Genomic DNA, 20,312 nt, shown 5'->3' with positions numbered 1-20,312 from the left:
TCAATGCTGAGCGTGCGAGACAATATTCCTGCGGGTGTGAGAAAAAGTTTAAATAAAAAATACGTTATTGTTGCTCTTTTGTTTTTTCTTTTTTTTTTTTTTAGTGTATAAACTTTGTTTTTATTTCAGTGTTAAGCATTATTATTAAGTGGCCATTAAATATGTGATTGAATAGATTTAATCCAACCATGTATTTAAACACGAGTTCAGAAATTTTAGGGGATGCGAGGTTTTAGGGAAACTTTGAGTTGCAAGCCAAAAAAAGGTTGGGAACCAACAGGTAAACCGTTAAAACTACATTATTCCATAAATTTTATTTTTTCTTGTAATTCTTTTTTTTACTCAATTTTATTTTTTCATAATTTTTTATTAATCTTGTAAGTATGTAATTGTGTTTTTACTTCAAATCCATATTTTTTTAGATATCTAATTATAATGTACAAGCACCCAATTTTCTGTTTTTCTTTTTGTTTTTGCTATGAATATAATTTCTCTCCTTTTCCCATTGATTCTTTCTCTTGATTTGTACATAATTGTTTCTCTGTCTCTCTCAAGACTTGTATATAATTCTTTCTGTTGACTTGTTCGTAATTGTTTCTTTCCTTTTCTCTTTGCATATTATTATTTTTCTTTTTCTGTCAACGTAAACATCATTTTCTCTCTGCTGACGTGTTTATAATTTTCTTTAATAACTGTTACTTCAAGATTTCAACCAACCATCTGCCAGTGCTCTGGTAACAGTGTCTGCATCCCCTCTCCACCCCAACCTACACATACACCACTTTTATAACCTCCACAATTTTATCTGTTTTATTTTCAAGAAATAGATGACCTGTAAAATTTTCAATAACATAAAACATTCAATCAAATCTAATCTTTATACATACATGTGTGAGGGTATTTATATGTGCTGGTCATCTACGTGTTTTCCGCTTCTTTTCATGGTTAACCATAGATCATGTCATCTGTTTAACTAAGATGAATGAAACTCTTTATAAAGGAAAGACACAAAGAGACATATGCTGTGTTTTTTCAAGTTTTTAATTAATTATTCTAATTACTATTTAAACTTTACTTTCTAACTTACTAAAATCTATGATGCAGACGGACAAAGAGAATGATGTATTTTTATTTTTTACAAGGGAGTCACTACTTATCAAGGCCCAAAAGCCACTCAAGATAAGAATTAATGAATGTAAAGTGTTAATGGTGCAGATTGGCTAGAATTTGGATTATTTAAGGGGATGGCTCAACAAAAACTTTTTTACGTTGGACTTAAAGGTTACCATATTGTATCAGCCGGGAAGCAGGCCAGTGGAACAGTGTTCCACAGGCAGGCAGTTCTAGAAAAGAAGCTTTCTTCATGGAATCTGCATTTAGAGTTAGGCACAGATAGAGAGTAGGGAAAGTTGATAGTGTTGATTCTTCTGCTTAGATTATTTCTACATTATTAGCCATGTCTCGTTTGCATGGCTTCCATCAAGAGACTTTCACTAAAAACCTTAGTTTTCTCTTTTGAAAACATGTCATTATTCGACTTTTGTTTTGTCTATGATGTTTGATCTCTGCATCCTGGCTCTGTCACCCACTTTCATTCAACACCAGAAATGATTCTGTTTTACTAATCTGGATTTTGCACTCAGTATGACCCTTGTCAAATTTCACACTAGTTAACTTAATCGCTACTGACGTAGAGTCGTTAATATGCAACAGACTGCCACCCTGGAACAATGCAAAATACTGTAGCGTTTTCATTTTCCATTTCAGAGCATGGAGCGCAAGACGCGGAATCTGGAGCTCGCTTAACTTGTCACTTATTGTTGCGACTCTTCAAGACGTCCCATCACCCTGGATTCCACTCGCTGAACGGACGAAATGGATGTGGCGTGAAAGCTTCATGTGACAGACATTTACTGGCTGCAACTCACGACAGTTTGATGGTTGCGCCAGTCCTCGGAGTACTTAAGGGAATGCTCTATCTCAGTAAGTCCAATACTCTTTCGTTTTTTTTCATTAACCTTACAAATTACATTGCTCAACTCTATTTCTTCACTGTCTTATAATATAGCAATGAAATAATATAGTAATATAGTAATGATATAATATAGTAATATAGCAATGAAATTACGAGACAACTGTCTGTGTTTCTTGTATCAGTGTAACTTTGATTATTGCATATTTAATTATACAAACCTCCAATGCGAGATACAGATTTAACCTCCCCTATATGTAACACGATGTATCTCTAATTTAATATCATCATAACTTTTATACCATTTAAAAAAAAAAAAGCTTCAAATAAACTAGTAACATTTTTAAAAAAACTTTTTTACAGCGTACGAAAATAATGAATATGTGAGACCAAGATCGTGTTTACATTATCGACGTTGTAAAACAACGTTTCTATGTACTGATCATTTTGAAGCCATAAATACACCCGTGTTTTAAAAATCTAGCAAAAATCAACTAATCGTCAGATTTTCATGAAATTTTCAATACGTATTCAATTATAAATTAATTTCTATTTTAAAAGCAGTTTTTGGTAAATATGTGAGAATAAATGTTTTTTACGTGTTCTACTCCCCTCTTATTTAATGTTATGAAAACTAAAATTTAAGTCTATAAAAATTGCAGCATTTTATAAAGCTGAAGAGTTTAATTAATTAAAAAAGTTTTTTTTTATATATAAAAACCCATTATTACTTACCTTGAAGTTGTAAATAAAAAAATGCACATAAAATCAATATTATTATGTTTAAAAAAAATATCAACATTTTTTTTTTCTCAATAACATATTTTAATTGGTTGATTCATGATAAAAATCAGAATTCTAAAAAATATTTTTAAAAGATTTAAATCAAATAAAATTCCAATATTCTGTGATATGAATTTTCAAGATAGATATTTTAGTAAGGTCTCCAATTTAAAAAAAAGTATTTTCATATAATATAAAAAATGACTATATATATATATATATATATATATATATATATATATATATATTAAGCAAATTTAACAACTTGAAATCATTTTAATTTATTAAAGATGTTTATTTCTTGAGGGGGGGGGTCAACTTCATTTTAGCGACTATTTTCAAAAAGAAATATACAGAGGTCCCTAATTAATAAAATTAATATAAATCATAGCAAAAAAGTGCTGCTTCCCTAATTCAATTGAATCAACTAGCAGCTTCCATGAAAACTATGCACAGTTAGAAGAGACACAAAATGATGGCGTGGCTAATAGTGCGTAAAATGTTGGCGGTTTTTCACAAAATTTTGCAAATCCTTATTTTTTTATTTGTTTAGTCAGTTTTATTAATCGATGCAAAAATGTAATCATCTAAAATAAAAGAAAGTCTCTCGAAATTATCAAAAATATTTTATGTTTAACAATAAGTCCATATTTACTGATTTGTTTGTGAAATTTTTTTTAAAAATAGATATGATAGATATATGAACATCTGTTATTGAAATGTTGTCGTTGGTTGTTTTTGTTCATATGTCCCGTTACCATCTCGCTATCATGCAGGGTGGAGCGATAAATTTGTCACCCTAAAGAAAGCCATCCATCCATATCCCTTGAGCCCCTGGAGGGGCAGAGACCATCTACAACTTTTTGTAAATGCTTTTGTAGCGAATTCTTTTTTTACAAGGTGAGGGTGCTGGCCCCACGCCCAACCTTCCCAGAAGGTACATACAGCACCTAGCCTTCCCAAGTGGTCACCCATCTGGTACTGGCCAGGCGCAACGTTGCTTAACTTCGGTGATCTTGTGTGAACCGGTGTGTCAACATGATTGTGCCGTACTAAAGAAAACAGCACTACAGCTTTATTTTAAAACTTTTATTAAAAAAATCAATTCAGGTAACTTGATTATGTAGCAGAGCTGACATCTATTCAATGTAGCCACCTTCAGCCTCAATCATTGCCTCAATACGGGTCTGTAACTGAAAGCATGCCTTTTCCATAAATGCTGGCAAGATATCGGTGAATACTTGGCAGATAATGGCGATCAGACTAACTTTGGTGTTGTGAGAGGTCATGTTGGTGCTCGATGTATGACTAAACAAAGTAGTCCAGTGGGTTCAAGTCCGGAGAGGAGGGCGGGCAATGAGACGAGTACAAGGTTGTAGCATTCCTTCTGAAGTCAAGCCAGGGTTTCTTTGGACTTATGGGCCGGTATACCGTCCTGCTGCCACACCCAGGGTCTGCCAGTGATGCACCTCATTGCACCAGGGTATCACCACACTCTTCAGCACATCCAAATATGCTTTGGTGTTGACTTTCAAGCCAACTTCGAAAATGTGAGGTGGCATGATGTAACCCTCACTTGAAACCACACCAAAGACCATAACCGTGGCGGGAAACTTTGTTTTAATCACCTTGGGCATGTCTCTGATATCCGTGGCAATCCAGCAATGCAGATACTGGCAATGGTCATGTTGTCATAACTTGGATCCATAGAGAGCATGGGTTATACATTGGTGCGTCTCCGATCTCGCTCGTTGAACATTGTCATGATAGAAGGCTTCTATTGCTCTTGGGATTTGTACACAACCAACTAGCAGATGGTCTGCAACAAAAAAAGAAAACCGGTTTTCATCAAACGGAAATGGAATCATGTCATCTTTTCTAGGGCAACAATTTCATCGTTCCACCCTGGATATTGCTATCAGCGTTTTTTCTTTACTCTTATTCACCGCAAGCAAGGCATATTGTCACTTTGATGTAAGGCGCTACTACGTGGAAGTTTAGCATCGAGATGTCTGTTCGCATTACATTTAAATTTCTGCATGTCAGTACAGTCATGGAAGCAGGAAATGGGAAAGTAATTCCAAAGTTTAGCAGTTCAAGAGAAGAAACTATTCGAGTGGAAGCTTTTCCGTCATCTATCAAACGATTGGGATTTTGGTGCTTGCCGGGTTTATAATGAGGAGGTATAAGTGCTATAAGTTTGTCAGAGCACATATCATTTTTAAAACGGGCAACTTCTATCTTTTCATTATTAATCTATCTATACCTCTATAAAGTTGGAGTTTTTGTGTATTGATATTCATATTAAAAACCCTTTTTTTTATTTATTTAAAAAGAAATACAATTTGTTATATATGGGTCGTGGAATTGCATTCATCTGCAAAAGATTTAACTAATTTGCGTATTCTTTAAAACGTTCCATTTTAATTCTCTATTAGTTTTGTTTTTGTATGGAATGATCATCTTTGGTTAACTATTACATATAATTATATTCATGCAGATATTCTATAGGATTTATATTTGCATAATATTTATATAAAAAGGTTATAGTAAACGCAAACCTCTTTCTATATATATATTTAAGTATACAAAAGTGTAAAAAAAAAAAAAAAAAAAATGGAATTTGCCAGTTGAAGATGGAACAACAGCATTATGAATATGCATGTGTAACATAATAGCTATGTTTTAATTTTTAGCCCTGCAGCAAATGTCTTCATAACTCAGGCATTAATGTCAAAGGAAAAAAGTAAATCGTAAACTAAACATTTTGGTTTTGATTCTTGGTGATGACGCATGAATCATTTTTTTTTTTTTTAACTTAAATCACCAGCAGTTCAGCCCGGCTTTGCTTGAGCCCTATGTACTGTCCATATCTGCATGTGCATATGATATATGTATATATATATATTAAAAAGTTTGACTCCTGTCCAGGTAACCTACATTTTCAAGTGTTTAGACCCAAAATTGGCGGAGGAGTTTGATAGTTTTCAAAGGTTAAATTGTTGAACTTTGACTCCCTTGAAAGCAATAATTTCTGGTCGAAAACAGATTAAAAAGATTTTCTCAAATCTCAATACCCCAGACGAGAAATTAAGTTATTTGGTAAGGAAATGTATACACACAGACATTTTCACTTTTATAGATATGTAGATTACTACATATTGGGTCCAATATAATCTCTATAAATAAAATGAACTCATTTTTTCCCGTCGGATTTTGACCTTAATAGGATTAAAAATCAAGATATTTCATGCAAATATAATATGCACAAACGGCAGAACAATATCTGAGGTGTGTTATAGGCTTATTATTTCTCAAATTCCTCGATAATCTTAGATTTCTATACTTTTTCTGCTGAGAAGTCACGGCCAAAATCGGTTAAGATCAATGGAAGTGGTAAAATATTTTCTCTCTAATAAATTCCTCCTCCCCCTGCCACCACTTAACACCGTTTGGGGATCGTTCACGAGGAACAGTTGAGAAGAGAACACCGGTTTGGCTTCGTAGTTCTTTCATGTGAAGTTATTTAAAATCACTAAACTAAGCTGCAGTGCTCTGTGGCGTAGTGGTTAGCGTGCTGGACAATTCACATTATATTTTTTTTTTTTTTTTCCTAAACAACTGGAATGGACTTTTCTTGGTGGCCGAACTGTTAACGTTGCAGATGTTTTTTTTTGTTTTTTTTTTTTTTCACACTTTATTTTCCTACTTTTACTCATGACTCCGGGTTTGATCCTTCCTACTTACCTACCATAACATTTTTTAAAACTCCCCCCCCCCTGTCCCGGAAACAAACACTCGGGCAACGCCTGGTACCCACGCTAGTATAATAATAAATACGAAATCTGCATTAATCAGAATATCACATTTAAGTGTATTTTACGACTGGGCAATGCCGGGCAGGCAACCTGCTAGTATATCTATAAAAGTGAGAATGTCTGAGGATGCTTCTCAACCTATATACTCAATGAAATTTTGATTTACGAACTTGAAATTTGGTATATAGAGTATTCAGATATGTGGAAAACTTTTTAATCGGTTTTCATCTAGAAAAAGGGCTCCTAAGGGGTCAAAATTTAAAAGTTGGTATTTGGAAGTCATTAAATTTCTATCTGTTTATCAACAGTTTCATGAATGCGCATGAGCGACCACGAAACAGGACAGCTTCTTTATGTTAATAAGTAGGTTTGAAAGCACTTTTTAAAGATTGTGTCAAGATGCTCTAATGGTTATCGTACTTGACTTACTGCCTTTAGGTTTTGTTTCAATCTCAGCTCGAGTATTGTTTTTTACTTACAAAACGTGAACTGTTTAGAAAAAAACATAATACTCGTATGCACTGTTTCTGTATGAATTAAAATATAATATTTATGCGATTTTACAACCGGGCAACACCGGGCATCCTGCTAGTATACGATAATAAAATTAGACAACTTTGTATGTCATGTCTGTGTTACTTTGATTATCTATTATATATCAATTTGTCGAGTATATAGGTTGAGAATTGTCCTCACACATTCTCACTTTTCTAGATATTAGGTGTTGCCCGATCATAAAATCTGCATAAATAAAATATTTTAATACAAAAACTGAAGCATGCGAGTATTATGTTTTTTCTTTCTTTTAAGTGAAAAAAAACTTGAGCTGAGATTGAAACCAAAACCTAAAGACAGCGAGTTAAATACGATAACCATTAACCCAGCGTGACACGATCTTTAAAAGGTGTTTTCTAATTGTACTTATTCTTAACATTAGTAATCTGTAATGTGAATTATTCACGCATGCAAATTCGTGAAACACTTAGCAGACAAAAATCCACTCTCACATATAAATTTTTCATTTTTGACCCCTTAGCAGGCCTTTTTTCTGGATGAAAACAAATTAAAAGGTTTTTCACATGTCTGAATGCCCTATATACCAACTTTCAAGTCTGTAGATCAAAAATTTGTTGAGTATATAGGTTGAGACACACACACATTTTCACTTTTATAGATATAAAAATATTTTAGTGTGCTAAAACGTTTTCATGTTAAATTCTACGCAATTGTGCAGAATGTAGAAACTATGCATAAATAGAATTCAGCGTAATAGTGAAATGAAACCAAGCATCTCATAAGAAACTATAAAAAGTGATTAAATAATTAACGCTTGTCTTTAAATGAAACATGCAAATTAGTTAATTTGATGTAGTCGCTTGCATACCCATGACTGAGTGTATTAAAAATTTTGCTTTAATAATTTTTTAATAGAAAAAATAGGTTTTTAATCTCAATGTCAGAGCTTTATCCCCTTCCTCTTTTCTCCCAACTTCTTTCTCTCTCCATCTCCTCTTTTCTGTTGCCTTCTTCATTCTTCTCTCTCCTCCTTCTTTCCCTCTTTCTGTCTCCCTGGTTCTCCCCCGTTCCTTTTTCCTTGCTCTCCTTCATCTCTCCCCCTTTTCTCTTTTCCTGTCCTTTTCCCTCATTGTCCTCTCTCTCCTGCTTCACTCTCCCTGCCCTTTTCTCTTCCTTTGCTCTCATTCTCAACCCCTTCTCCCTTTTTCCTTCTTTTACCTCTTTACCTCCTATTCTCTCTCTCTCTCTCTCTCTCTCTCTCTTCTCACACCCTCCATCCCTTTCTCGTCTTTTTTTCTTTAGTTTCCTCACTTTTTCTCTCCTAACACAAACATTTCTTCTCTACCAAGATTTCACCAACTAACCTTAACCCTGACTCAACATTTCGTTTCCACCTAAAATACAAACGCCATTCTCTATTCTTTCTATTTTTCCCAGGGGATTCGTGCAACGATGAATCGAAAGCAAAAGCAAGTGCCTGTAACAGCAGCTCCAATGCCAATACAACGACTGGACAGAAGACGGGAGATATCATCGGGAATATTTTAGGCAACCTCAAGGATGACGATCTTGAGTTCGACTTGTTGGGGTAAGAAAGTTCATTTGCAGAAAATTTATGCCTTTTCTTTTTTTATTTCTTTTTATTTCTTTTCTTTTTTTATTTTTTTTTTATTTCTTTTCTTTTTTTATTTCTTTTTTTTTATTTCTTTTCTTTTTTTATTTCTTTTCTTTTTTTATTTCTTTTCTTTTTTTATTTTTTTTTTATTTTTTTTAACTTTTTTTATTTTTTTATTTATTTTTTATTTTTTTTTATTTTTTTTCTTATTTCTTTTCTTTTTTATTTCTTTTTATTTCTTTTTTTATTTCTTTTTTATTTCTTTTCTTTTTTATTTCTTTTTTATTTCTTTTCTTTTTTTTTTTCTTTTTTCTTTTTTTATTTTTATTTTATTTATTTTTTTTTTTCGGTGCTTGTATATTATTATTATACATGTAACTGGAGACTACTTGTGAACTTGATATTCCCATCAAACTTCCTTCTCTGAGGGAAGCTGGTTCAACCTGCCTTCGCATACATATGAGAGGCCTCCAGTTTCCAGACTTTTTTTGCATGACCACTTTTATTAATAGTACACACATGAAACTCTAGTCCCCTTTGAAATAATTTCCTCCGGCTGCAATGAATGACCCTCATTACAACCTCTTTCCTCTCCTCAATTGTCTCATAACAACAGCCTTTAAGATTTTCCTTGAATTTAGAGAATGACCAAAAGTTACAGCGAGCAAAGTCTGGACTATAGGGAGGGAAATGTGTTGATGCTCATCTTGGTCAAATAGTCTGTGACAAGCATGGAGTTATGGTGCATTGTCCTGGTGGAAATGCCACTGACCCAATTTGAAGAATGGTGGCCTCTTCAGACAGAATCTTTTCCTGAACTTCCTTAAAACCTCAACATAGTATTCCTTGTTGACTGTCTATCCAGTGGGAACTCAGTGCATGTAGATCATGTCCGTGCTGTCGAAAAAGGGATCATCACAAGTTTCAGGGTGGAATTGCTCTGTCTGGTCTTCTTTGGTCTGGGAGAGCCAGCATGTTTCCACTGGAAACTCTCCAGCTTTCATCACAGGTCACCAGAGTATCAAGACCTGCTGGATCTGAATTGATCAGCTCCACCATCTCCCTGCTGTCATGACAACGTTTTTCTTTCTGATATTCTCTGGCCATCCTTAGGACAAACTTTGTGTGAATCTTCTGCATCTTCAGTTCCAATTCCCACACTGATATCAAACTGTGCACTTACTGTCTCCATAGATACACGACAGTCTTTACCCATGAAATTCTTTATTTAGTCAATAAACTTTGATGTTCTGACGTCCTTACTCCTCCCACACCTCTCATCATACCTCAAACTCCCTGCCTTCATTGAATCTCTTATGCCACTCAAAAACAGATGCTCTAGTCATGCAAGATGGTCCAAAAGCAGTCTTAAACATTCTATACATTTCTGTGGCATTTTTTTGAAATTCACAAGCTGTGATCAAGCTTTAGTAGGGTGTATTCAATTCCTGCTGTAGCTGTTCAATTGAACCTGAAATCATAACAATTGGTCAGTCATCTCTTTATATGTATAACAAGAACATACTGAGTTTTAAAGAGTCTATGGCAGTTTTAAATGTCTGTATAAAAAAAATGTAAAAAAAAAAAAACCTATTGAAGGCACCTCCATACATAAGTCACAAGTAAAAACTCTTTGATATATAAGCATTTTTTTTTTTTTTTTTTTTTTAAGAACATAAATTTTATACACTTTTGTCCTGACGGACTTTTCAAAAGTTCTTTATGAGATGTTTTTACTTGCTGTGAGCATTTGCTAATAAGTCACTAATAATTGGTCAAATATTTAAGTTTTGAACGGTGGCAGTTATTCAGTTTAATTTTCAATTTTTCAGCTGTTAAGTGAAGTGATATGTTTCAACAGTGCATGTGAGTGGCAGATGGTACAGTTGTTAGATGCTTGACTAGCAGAAGAGGGGGGGGTGACAGAGAGAGTTAAAAATATCTCTGGTTAAAATCAGACCACTCAATAGATATTCTCTTTGTTAGGAAAATAAGTACCTCAGTGAATAGGGAACATGTTCCCATTAAGATTGCAAGGAATCAGTTAGATTTTTTAAACTCTGAAGAATCAACAGTTTGAATAGTGAATAACTTCAAACGAGTCTGAGAGCAGTATTATCCAAACTCTAATCACAGGCACTTGACCATTTATCCAAACCTATCTTTTTTCCAGTCAATAATCCACAACAAGAAACAAGGGAGATCACTCTATGAACTTAACACAACAGAACACTTTTTATCTTATTACAAAGGAAGACAACCTAACATTATCCATTTTGACTTAATTTAATCCTCCACCATAATATTATGACAATATCATTGACTTGTTCTTTTCCTTTTTGATGTTTTTTTTTTCTTTTTAATGTTTTTTTTTTCCTCCTGTTGTGATTCTGTGTTTTTAGTGCCCCGAAATCGAGCAAGCGAATCGAAAGTGCTGGGCTGAGTGACTTTGCCAAACATGCACTCAAAGAAATGTGCTGTCAAAAATGGGTGCGTGAGAAAATACTCAAAGACCCACAAGCATTGTTCCGAGAAGACATGTTGATGGACCCAGAACTTTCGAACAAACAAGTAAATATATTTTTCTAATCATCTTCCATCACATTTCAGCACATTTTTTTTTCTTTTCATTTTTCTTTCCTTTCCTTTCACCTTTTCCTTTACTTTTTTCTTTTGTTTCTTTTTCTTTTTTTTCCTGTGTTCTCTTTTTTTTTTTTCCTTTGTCTTCTTTTTTGTCTTCTGTTTTCTTTCCTTTTTTCCATTTTTTTTTTTTTTTACATCTTTTATTTTCTTTTCCTTTTTTCATTATATTTTTTGTTTCTTTCCTTTTTTCATTTTCTCTTTCTTTCTCTCACCTTTTTTCTTACTCTTGTTTTTTCTTCATTCTCCTTTATTCATAACCCTTTCTTTCTCTTTCCTCTCCAGGCTCTCCAGTTACTGCAGATGATTTGTTACCCGAATGGGATCCCAAATCAAGTGGAAGGCACTGAACCTGACAACAAGCAAGTGGTCAATAGGATTCTTCAGGTTAGAAAAGTTTGTCAACCTCCTTCCCCTTTCATGTTAGAATATAAATGTTACAATTTTTTTTGGTACAAACATTAGTTATGATGAAAGTAAATTTCTGCCAGAACAGATTTTCTGGGATAACTAGTTGCCCTCCTAGGGGTCATTATAGGAGTAAAATTGTCCCCAAATTGTTCATCTGTTTGCACTTTTCTCAATAACATGCTTTGGATTTTGTTTTAGTTTTGCACAAACATTAGTCATGGTAAAAGTAAATTTTTCACTCGTGGAGGAGCATGCTCGGCTTGTTTTTCTGAAGGAAGGTGAAAACTTGCATTATTACTGGTACAAAACCATTTGGCTTCAATGCAAGCCTCTTTATTTTAAACTATTTGTTAAAGTTTCATGCAGACAAATTCCCCTTGGATGAATGTTTAGAAGCACTGTAGTCCAATTTTGATGTCGACAATCATGTGAAAACCAGGAATGATGCAGAAGCTCTATCTGCTCTGTATACATCTGTGAGAGAGCGTCTGTAGAAAGGCCATTTTGATTTGCAGTCTTGCAATTCCAACTGCAAAACTAAAAAAAAAAATAAAATGGAGGAATCAATCATGTTATTTGGTGTCAAAGTGAATTTGACACGACAATCATTAATCTAGTTCAAATTTGGGGCTGGAAAAAGTGTGGTGGAGATCGACTCAAAACTTTGCTTAAGTGGTGAAGTAGAATACAGAACTCCTTATTGTATTCGAATGAAAACACGATATCAGTCCATATATCTAGAGTGTTTATTGAAGGAACCCAGATGGATAGCATCCTTCGTGTTCGTTGGCAACAGTTCCTCTCAAATGCTGTTGTTTGTTCTCGCTACAACATATCCTTTCTACAACAAACTCTTCTCTCGATATGTCTTTGATAATTCGTTCACGTTCTTTGTCATCACCCAGATGATTTAATCCAAAAAGCTAATGAACAATCCCTTTCTCAGGGTGGAAAAAAATATGCAGAGGTCCACTGAAAATCTGGCTCAGAACTGTAAAATGGGATTCTGAGCTAATCCTGAGCCAATCCTGAGCCCTCCTCTCTGAGGTTCATAGCTGGAACAATTATTGGATAGCCTTTGTATTTCTACTGTGGTAGACGATCACACCTGGTTAGCATTCGTTTGGGACATGGTAAGTGTATTTATCGTGTTTACTGAAGGAACCAAGTGACCTGTCACTCATGTAAATGTTGGCGATGGACCGTTGTAGCTTGAATGGCTCTCATTCAGGATTGTGAATTCATTTGAAACCGTCACAAGTGAAGACCACAATTTCTACCTCCTTTTTATAAACTCTGAAAAAAAAAAAAAAAAAAAAAAATGTAAAAACTCTTAAAAATTTAAAGTACTAAATAAAACTTAGCTTTAAATGACACTTTTTGGAGATTGAAGGTTTGATCTTTAGTGCGGACACTACTAAGAACATAATTGTGAATTGAAACTTCTACCAGATCTTGGCCAACAGAACAAGAACATGCAACCCTCGGGGATTAAATAAAGTGTCTCGTTTGAAATTCTGTATAGTTTCTGGAGTTTGACTAGAATACACTTAAAAAACATCATCTAAACCGATTTATTCAATGAGTTTTTGATCTACAGACTTGAAATTCGGTATAAAGTATTCAGACACGTGGAAAACTTTTTAATTGGTTTTCATCCAGATAAAAAGGGCTGCTAAGGGGTCAAAATTAAAAAAAAACTTGGTATGTGGGGGTAGGGGGGTGATTGGATTTTATCTGTTTGTCAAATGTTTCACAACTGTGCACGTGTGAATCGTTCACATGTGCACAGTTGGATTAAGAATAAGTAGGTTTGAAAACGTGTGTTAAAGAATGTTTCAAACTGACCTAAGGGTTCTCATACTTGACTTACGGTCTTTAGGGTTTGGTTTCGATCTCCGCTCAATTTTTTTTTTTTACTTACAAGAATGGAACTGTTTAGAAAACTTAATATTCGCATGCATATTTCTGTATGAATTAAAATATAATATTTATACATATTTTATGACCGAGCATCCTGCTAGTATATATAGTCTTTTGTGTGTGTGTGTATATATATATATATACACACACACACACATATATTATATGATAGAAAGATTTACGTAATTAATTTCTATTTCAGTCATGTAAATTATTTCAAGTTAAAACACACACTCAAGCCAGATTATTTTGTTTCTTTTACTAACGACAATGATGATGATGATGATCGCATAAGCAGCAGCAGTCCTTTTTGTTTTTCATCACCAACAACAAAACACAAGTGTATAACATGCTGTTCAGAAAAAAAATCTTTTGTTATTTTTGACTCCCAACAGATTGTAAAATTGTTTGCCGAAATATCAAAATCGTTCTAGGTTCACCTCCCACTGTTGCATTAATCACATGTTAAGCATGATCACTTGTTTCTCTCTCCACACTGTTATAGCAGGTAGGAGGTTCAGCATGAGTTGCATCTTCCACTTAGTGTGGATTTTGAACCCACGTGTCTTGTCTTTCGCTATTTTTTTCCGATCCAGGGCAAGTTGGTTGATGGATGCCTAACTGTTGAGAAATGTCCAATCAAAATCATTTTCTGTCCATCTTCTCCTTGGCTCTCCTCCACCTCTTTTGCCTTCTAACATACCCTCAAAGCATAACTTTGACAGACCAGTGGTTGATCGTTTGACATGGCGAAAAAGTTTAAGGGTTTTACTTTTGATTTTATCAAATAGAGAGGGTAGAGAAGTAGTTTGATGAAGGGTAGATAGTTTTTTTTTTTTTTTTTTTTTTTTTTTTTCAATCAGACGATGTCCCATAATGAAACGAATTATGTGATTTTGAAACACCTTAATGCAATTGGCTAATTGTTTAGTCCATGTGATACAATGAAAGTCATATAAAACTACTGGGATGACATAAATTAAATAAACTTTTACTTTAACAGTTATCGGGGCCCCCTTTTTGATTTTAGAATAGTGCTGTGTTTTTGGAAAGCCACTCAACCCAGCCCGTTTCTGTGTTTCAATGTTGTCTCGTGATCGCTGGAGAAAGTTAGTTTATGTTCTAAATAAATGAATTGGGTGACCTGTTTGATTGGTTTACTGTGAATAGTCATGTTTAGGTTAAACTGTTGTTTAGCTGTAGACATATATTCTGTTTTCTCTATCTCCTTTGCATAGGAAGTTACATCGACCAAAACGTTTGAAAATAATGCTCAAGATGAGAATGAATAATGCAAATAATGCACAAATTAAAAATGATTTCATTAAACACGACAAACATCCTTTTAAGAAACAAAATGCTCCCCCCCCCTCTCATGTTGTATGTGAATGTTCAATCTATGCCAATATTTAATGATGGGTTCACTTTCTTTCAGACTCTTGACCAGTGGTCATTACGGGTGTCATGGTTAGAATTACAACTTATGTTTAAGCAGTCAAGTTCACAAGCCGTAAGTGTAACGATTTCGTTCTTTGTTTTTCTTTCCGATTTTGTTTTTTCACTTCTTCATTTAACACGTCTTTTCCATATCATCATACGAGTTGCATGTTGGCTGCGAAGATTTTCTCCATAAAATTCTGTCAATCACATTCGTTGTAATTTGGTCTGCCTGTGTCTTGGTTACCCTCACTTGAGATATGTTTTTAATTCACTCCAGACAAGGCATGAAGCCACTTAATATAAGGAGCTAACAAGAAAGACAGATGATTATAACAAAGACAGGATATGCCTATTAATCTTAGTCTTAAAAAGATCACGGGGAAAACAGTCAGCAGGAAGAGAGTTCCACATGCTTATGGATTCTATGGAATAAACAGCTGTATTAGAATAAGGTATCAAAACAGCAAATTGATGAAGACCAACAAGTCAAATGAGCTGAAACAAAAGAAGCAGATTAGATCAGACAATTCTAAAAAATGCATACCATAATAGTATTTATAAAAACGACTAACAAAATCATGTATGTGAGATAGAGGTTTTAAAGAACATCTATATACCCAACCAGAATTTCATATAAGATATTTATACCATTGCAACAGTTGCAATGCAGAGCTAAATCCAGTCTGAGCATCTTTGCACTCGATTGCTCACATAATGTCTGCTACTGGAAGTAGTGACAAGGCAAATCAGTTCCTTTTTTTTCTCACGCCTTTATCTGCTATCTCCCCCTGTGCATTTTTGTTTTATGCTTTTCCAATCCTTTTTTTAACCATTAAAATTTTTTTGGTTGTATTTTAATTAAGAATTATTGAAATTTTTTTTTTTTTTTTTTTTTTTTTTTAAATAATTATTGAAAACACATAAAATCTTTTAAACTATTTTGGGAATAGTTGCACAATCGATAAAAAACGCTGTTGGATGAAACGATTATACCACAAAAGTTTTTTTTTTGATGATTGAAATTTTGTTTTGATTTCAATAATTTTATTTTTATACTTTCATAAACATTTATTATATAAGTTCAAATAAAAAAAATATTTTTGAAAATAAAAAAAAAAGCTTTTTTATAATTTCATAAACATATATTTCTTATAGAATTAAGAATAAAATAAAAAAAAAACTTTCATTTTAAAAAATTTTTTAAAACAGCAAATTAAGATTGTTATTTTCATCTGTATAATTTAAATTTTTATTGTATATTTTTCAATGTGCTTTTTATATTTTATTTCAATAAATCGCTTCAAAATAGAAATACTGAAGGAACTGATTTGCCTTGTCACTGCTTCTGGTATCAGCTATGCCGGAAGTTGGGAAGTATGCTAGCTGACTATAACCACTAATTTAATGTTTGTCCAGTCATCTAATATCACATGACCTAAATTTTCTGAGAAAGCGGCCAGAAATTTGGAGACTTTTTGGTACATAAGTGCAAGAATATTTCTCAGCAACCAAGTCCTTTTGCTGGATGAGATAATTCTAACTCATTTGTCATAAAAGGACGTTGGTATTGCATTTTTATTCATGCACTATTTCTATTTTTGCATATAATGCACACGACGGTTACAGTTGGTATGCATTCCATGCTTATTCTTTTATTTTTTTCAGGAAACCAACACAATTCTTGATTGCATAGCAAAAGGTACCCTCGACTTATTCCACCAGCAGACTGAGTTCCTGTCCAACCCGAACTCACCAAGACAACTGCTTCAGCAGATTCAGACACAGCTTCTGCAGCAGCAACAGCAACAGCAACAACAGAATGCTAAGTAAGTGATACAACATACATGGGCAGGGTGGAAGGGTGCATAACTATTTTCCATTATAAAAATTTGTCTTAATTCCATTATTATTGGTAAATCCCGCCCCCTTTTCTTTTTTTGCTATTTTCCCAATTTAATTTACTCGCAAAAATATGGAGGTGTGAGGGCATACAGATTCTTGCATTTTTAAACTTTTCTTAATTATATTATCATCTTTGGTAAATTTCTCTATTTTGTTTTCACAATTAAACATGATGGCAAAAATATGTGGCGTATATATCTTCTTCCTTCTACCTCTTCCCCACGGGCATGCACATCTCCTTCACTACACTGAGGAAGACCGAAGATACGGTCGAAAATTATGTTTTTGTAAAAAAAGTTTTTTTTTTTTTCATAATATCATTTTGTATTGCTGCATGTCACCATTAGAAAACGAATAAAGAAAAGTTATACATTTGTATACTTTTCATATTCATTTTTTTTATGCATTTTCATATATATATATATATATATAATATATATATATATATATATAACCCCCCCCCCCCCAGTTATATATATATAATATATATATATATAACTGGGGGGGGGGGGGTACCCGGCATTGCCCGGGTGTTTGGAGGTGTGTGTGGTTTTGGGTAAATCAAAATTCGGTGGGGGGGGTTAAAATAAGAAAAAAAAGTTTTGGTAGGTGAGTATGAGGATCGAACCCGAACCCTTGAGGCAAAGTTGGAAATTAAAGTGTGAAAAAAAAATTGTGACGTTAACCACTGGGCCACCGCGACATACTAACGGAAACACGTTTGAATTTAAGTAATAAAAACAGAATTGACACGTGGCCGCAATAAAAGTTAACTCTACTGCTTCTATTTGACCTCATTAATGAGGTCAAATAAAAGGAGCAGACTTAACTTTTGCTGCGGGGCAGCTTTTGGGTTTGTTTACCCAACTTTGGTTTTTTTCCCCAAGATGTTGGGGAGGGGGAAACTAGTGCCCCATTGTCCAGATTGAATAGCAATTGTCTGATATATGGAGTTTGGCTCCACATTGATCAAAGCTGATCGCTTCTGGACGTTTCCCAGTGCGATTGCCGGGAACAGTGGCGCTTAGCTTTGAATTAGTTTCGCTTTTTATACGAAAAAGCTGAACGAACACAAGACGGGCTGAAATAGCAATAATTTTGTAAAAATCGACGTAAATAAATCTAGACGCTACACACGTTCCCAAATCCGAGATATTATTATCTAGGGGGTATATAAATAGTTCTAAGCGATCGTATAAGCAATATAGAATTAGCCAGTATCCAACTTAATGACAGCTTTGATAGGTGGGGAAAAATATGATAGCAGCTTTTCCTTTGTTTTAATGTGTTGGTGCGAAATAAGGACGGATTCAATTAAACAACATTTTTTATGGATTGGTTTTATAAGATTTACTAAGTTATGATCATACTCCGTAATATGAGAGAAAATGGTGTTAAGTGTTATTTATTTTTATTTTTTTTCCTCTCTTGTGTTAATAAATTCTTTTTTCCAGATTTCGTTGAGTTTCGCCAATATAGATTTGCTCACAATCAAGACACTAGCATTGACTAGACGTGGTGTCGAATTAAGATTTCTGGACTATATCAATAATTGTAGATGAGGTCACCTGGGATATTTTGGTGCCTATTTCATTCAATCTCGTGTAGACGGAAGTTATTGATGTTAGGTAGGGTTAAATTTGTTAAATTTCAGGTAATTTGCGAGCTGTCTTGACTGCTTTTCTTTTTGAGTTTAATATAGAATATGAATAGTATCGTAAAGTTTTAAAAGTGCATTCAATATATCCGAATTCCTTGTTAAAATGTTCATTGCTACATAATAAATATTCGTAAAGCTCTGAGATAAAATCAGATCACAATGTCTTTCTTGACTTTCTTGTTGTGGCGCGAATATTTACCGTGAACCTCATAACTTAGTTTATTACTGTTTATCATGAAAACATATGGAATTATTGTTTTCTTTTTCAAAAGTATATTTAATGGTGGCTTCTGTTTTGTTTAGTTTATTAGTAAGGTTTCTGATTTTATAGGATTTTGGAGGAAAAATGAAAATGTCTATATATATCTCCAGTCAAACATACTATTAGTTAGTATGTATTTGAGGGGTCAGTTTCCATAAATTCTAAAAAAACAAACAGACCAAATCTCAATTAAGGGAGTTACGCATGAGGTAAGCAAAACTTTTGCTTGTAATAGAATTTATCGAAAAGAAAATATGTCATATCGATACATACATTAATAATGTTGATTATGTTGTTTATTGGAAAAGGTAAGCTCATGTTACTTTGAAAGCATCAACAAAAGTTAATGCATTTATTAGCAGGAATATTTTCATGTAATGGTTCTATATGATGGTTTTATTAGTCGGGTTAAGGTCTTTTATTATAGTGAGTAGGTTTCTGGATTTTTTTTTTTTTTTTACTCTTCAATATTTACTGGTTTAGAATTTTTTATGACGATTGATCATTTATATTTGTATTTTTTTTTTTTTTTTTTTACTGTTTCCATCTTGCTTGTTATTCTCACAACATTTTGAGCGATTTAACCTCTGACATTTTTTAGGTAGATCTTGCCAGACCTCAAGAATTTGTACGGATTCTTGAATGGTACTTTTTATTTAATCGATCAGTCATGATCGTGTAGAAGTTTTAAATAATCCATAATTGTATTTGTAGTATATGTTGCACAAGTTTTTTTTATACTTTTATATAGAAGAGTTCATTTTCTTGTTGGTCAGTATAATTTATGGGAGATTATTTCAATATAGTTCCAGGTGAAACATGTTTGAATATACTGAGCTGACATTTGTTTTTCAGGTTTTTGAAATCTCTAATGTTTTTCCTTTTTTTTTCTCGCCAGGCCTGAGTCTGAAAAAGATAGCGTATGGTTGGTAGCGCCATTAATTTCTCGACTTCCTTCAACTGTCCAGGGACGTTTATTAAAACTCGCTGGACAAGTTCTTGATAGTAGTAACAATCTTCTCTCAAAAACAAAATATGATAAAGAAAAAAATCAACGAAGGTAAGCATCCATTTTTGATTTTTTTTTTTTTTTCTTTTCTTTATTGTTTTTATTTCTTTCTTTTTTTTCTTGTTTTTTAAATTTCTTTTTTATTTCCTGTTTTCATTCTTGTATTTTCTCTTTTCCTTTTTTTTTTTCTTGTTTTCCTTTATTTTCCGTTTTTCTTTTTATTTTCAGTTTTCTTTTCTGTTTTTTTTTTTCTTTTCTTTATTGTTTTTATTTCTTTTTTTTTCCTGTTTTTTAAATTTCTTTTTTATTTCCTGTTTTCATTCTTGTATTTTCTCTTTTCCTTTTTTTTTTTCTTGTTTTC

The 20,312-nt window shown here is 33.3% G+C and overlaps 1 protein-coding gene across 3 annotated transcripts in view; it reads left to right on the top strand.

The window, feature by feature from the left end:
* LOC145297828 (mediator of RNA polymerase II transcription subunit 12-like protein) overlaps positions 1–20,312 on the top strand; it is a 167,678-nt gene that overhangs the window by 91,591 nt on the left and 55,775 nt on the right. For all 3 annotated transcript variants that reach the window (XM_080144154.1, XM_080144153.1, XM_080144152.1), the window contains exons 22-28: positions 1,768–1,983; positions 8,527–8,677; positions 11,107–11,275; positions 11,630–11,731; positions 15,114–15,188; positions 16,784–16,944; positions 19,841–20,002. In XM_080144154.1, coding sequence (XP_080000280.1) covers positions 1,768–1,983; positions 8,527–8,677; positions 11,107–11,275; positions 11,630–11,731; positions 15,114–15,188; positions 16,784–16,944; positions 19,841–20,002 — 1,036 coding nt within the window. The remainder of the gene's footprint in view (positions 1–1,767; positions 1,984–8,526; positions 8,678–11,106; positions 11,276–11,629; positions 11,732–15,113; positions 15,189–16,783; positions 16,945–19,840; positions 20,003–20,312) is intronic.

This window comes from Euprymna scolopes, chromosome 18 (genome assembly GCF_053919585.1).
Source record: "Euprymna scolopes isolate OS-2025 chromosome 18, ASM5391958v1, whole genome shotgun sequence".
Classification (NCBI taxonomy): Eukaryota; Metazoa; Mollusca; class Cephalopoda; order Sepiida; family Sepiolidae; genus Euprymna; species Euprymna scolopes.
Note: the sequence above shows the minus strand (reverse complement) of the source record. Positions and strands in the feature narration are given on the sequence as shown.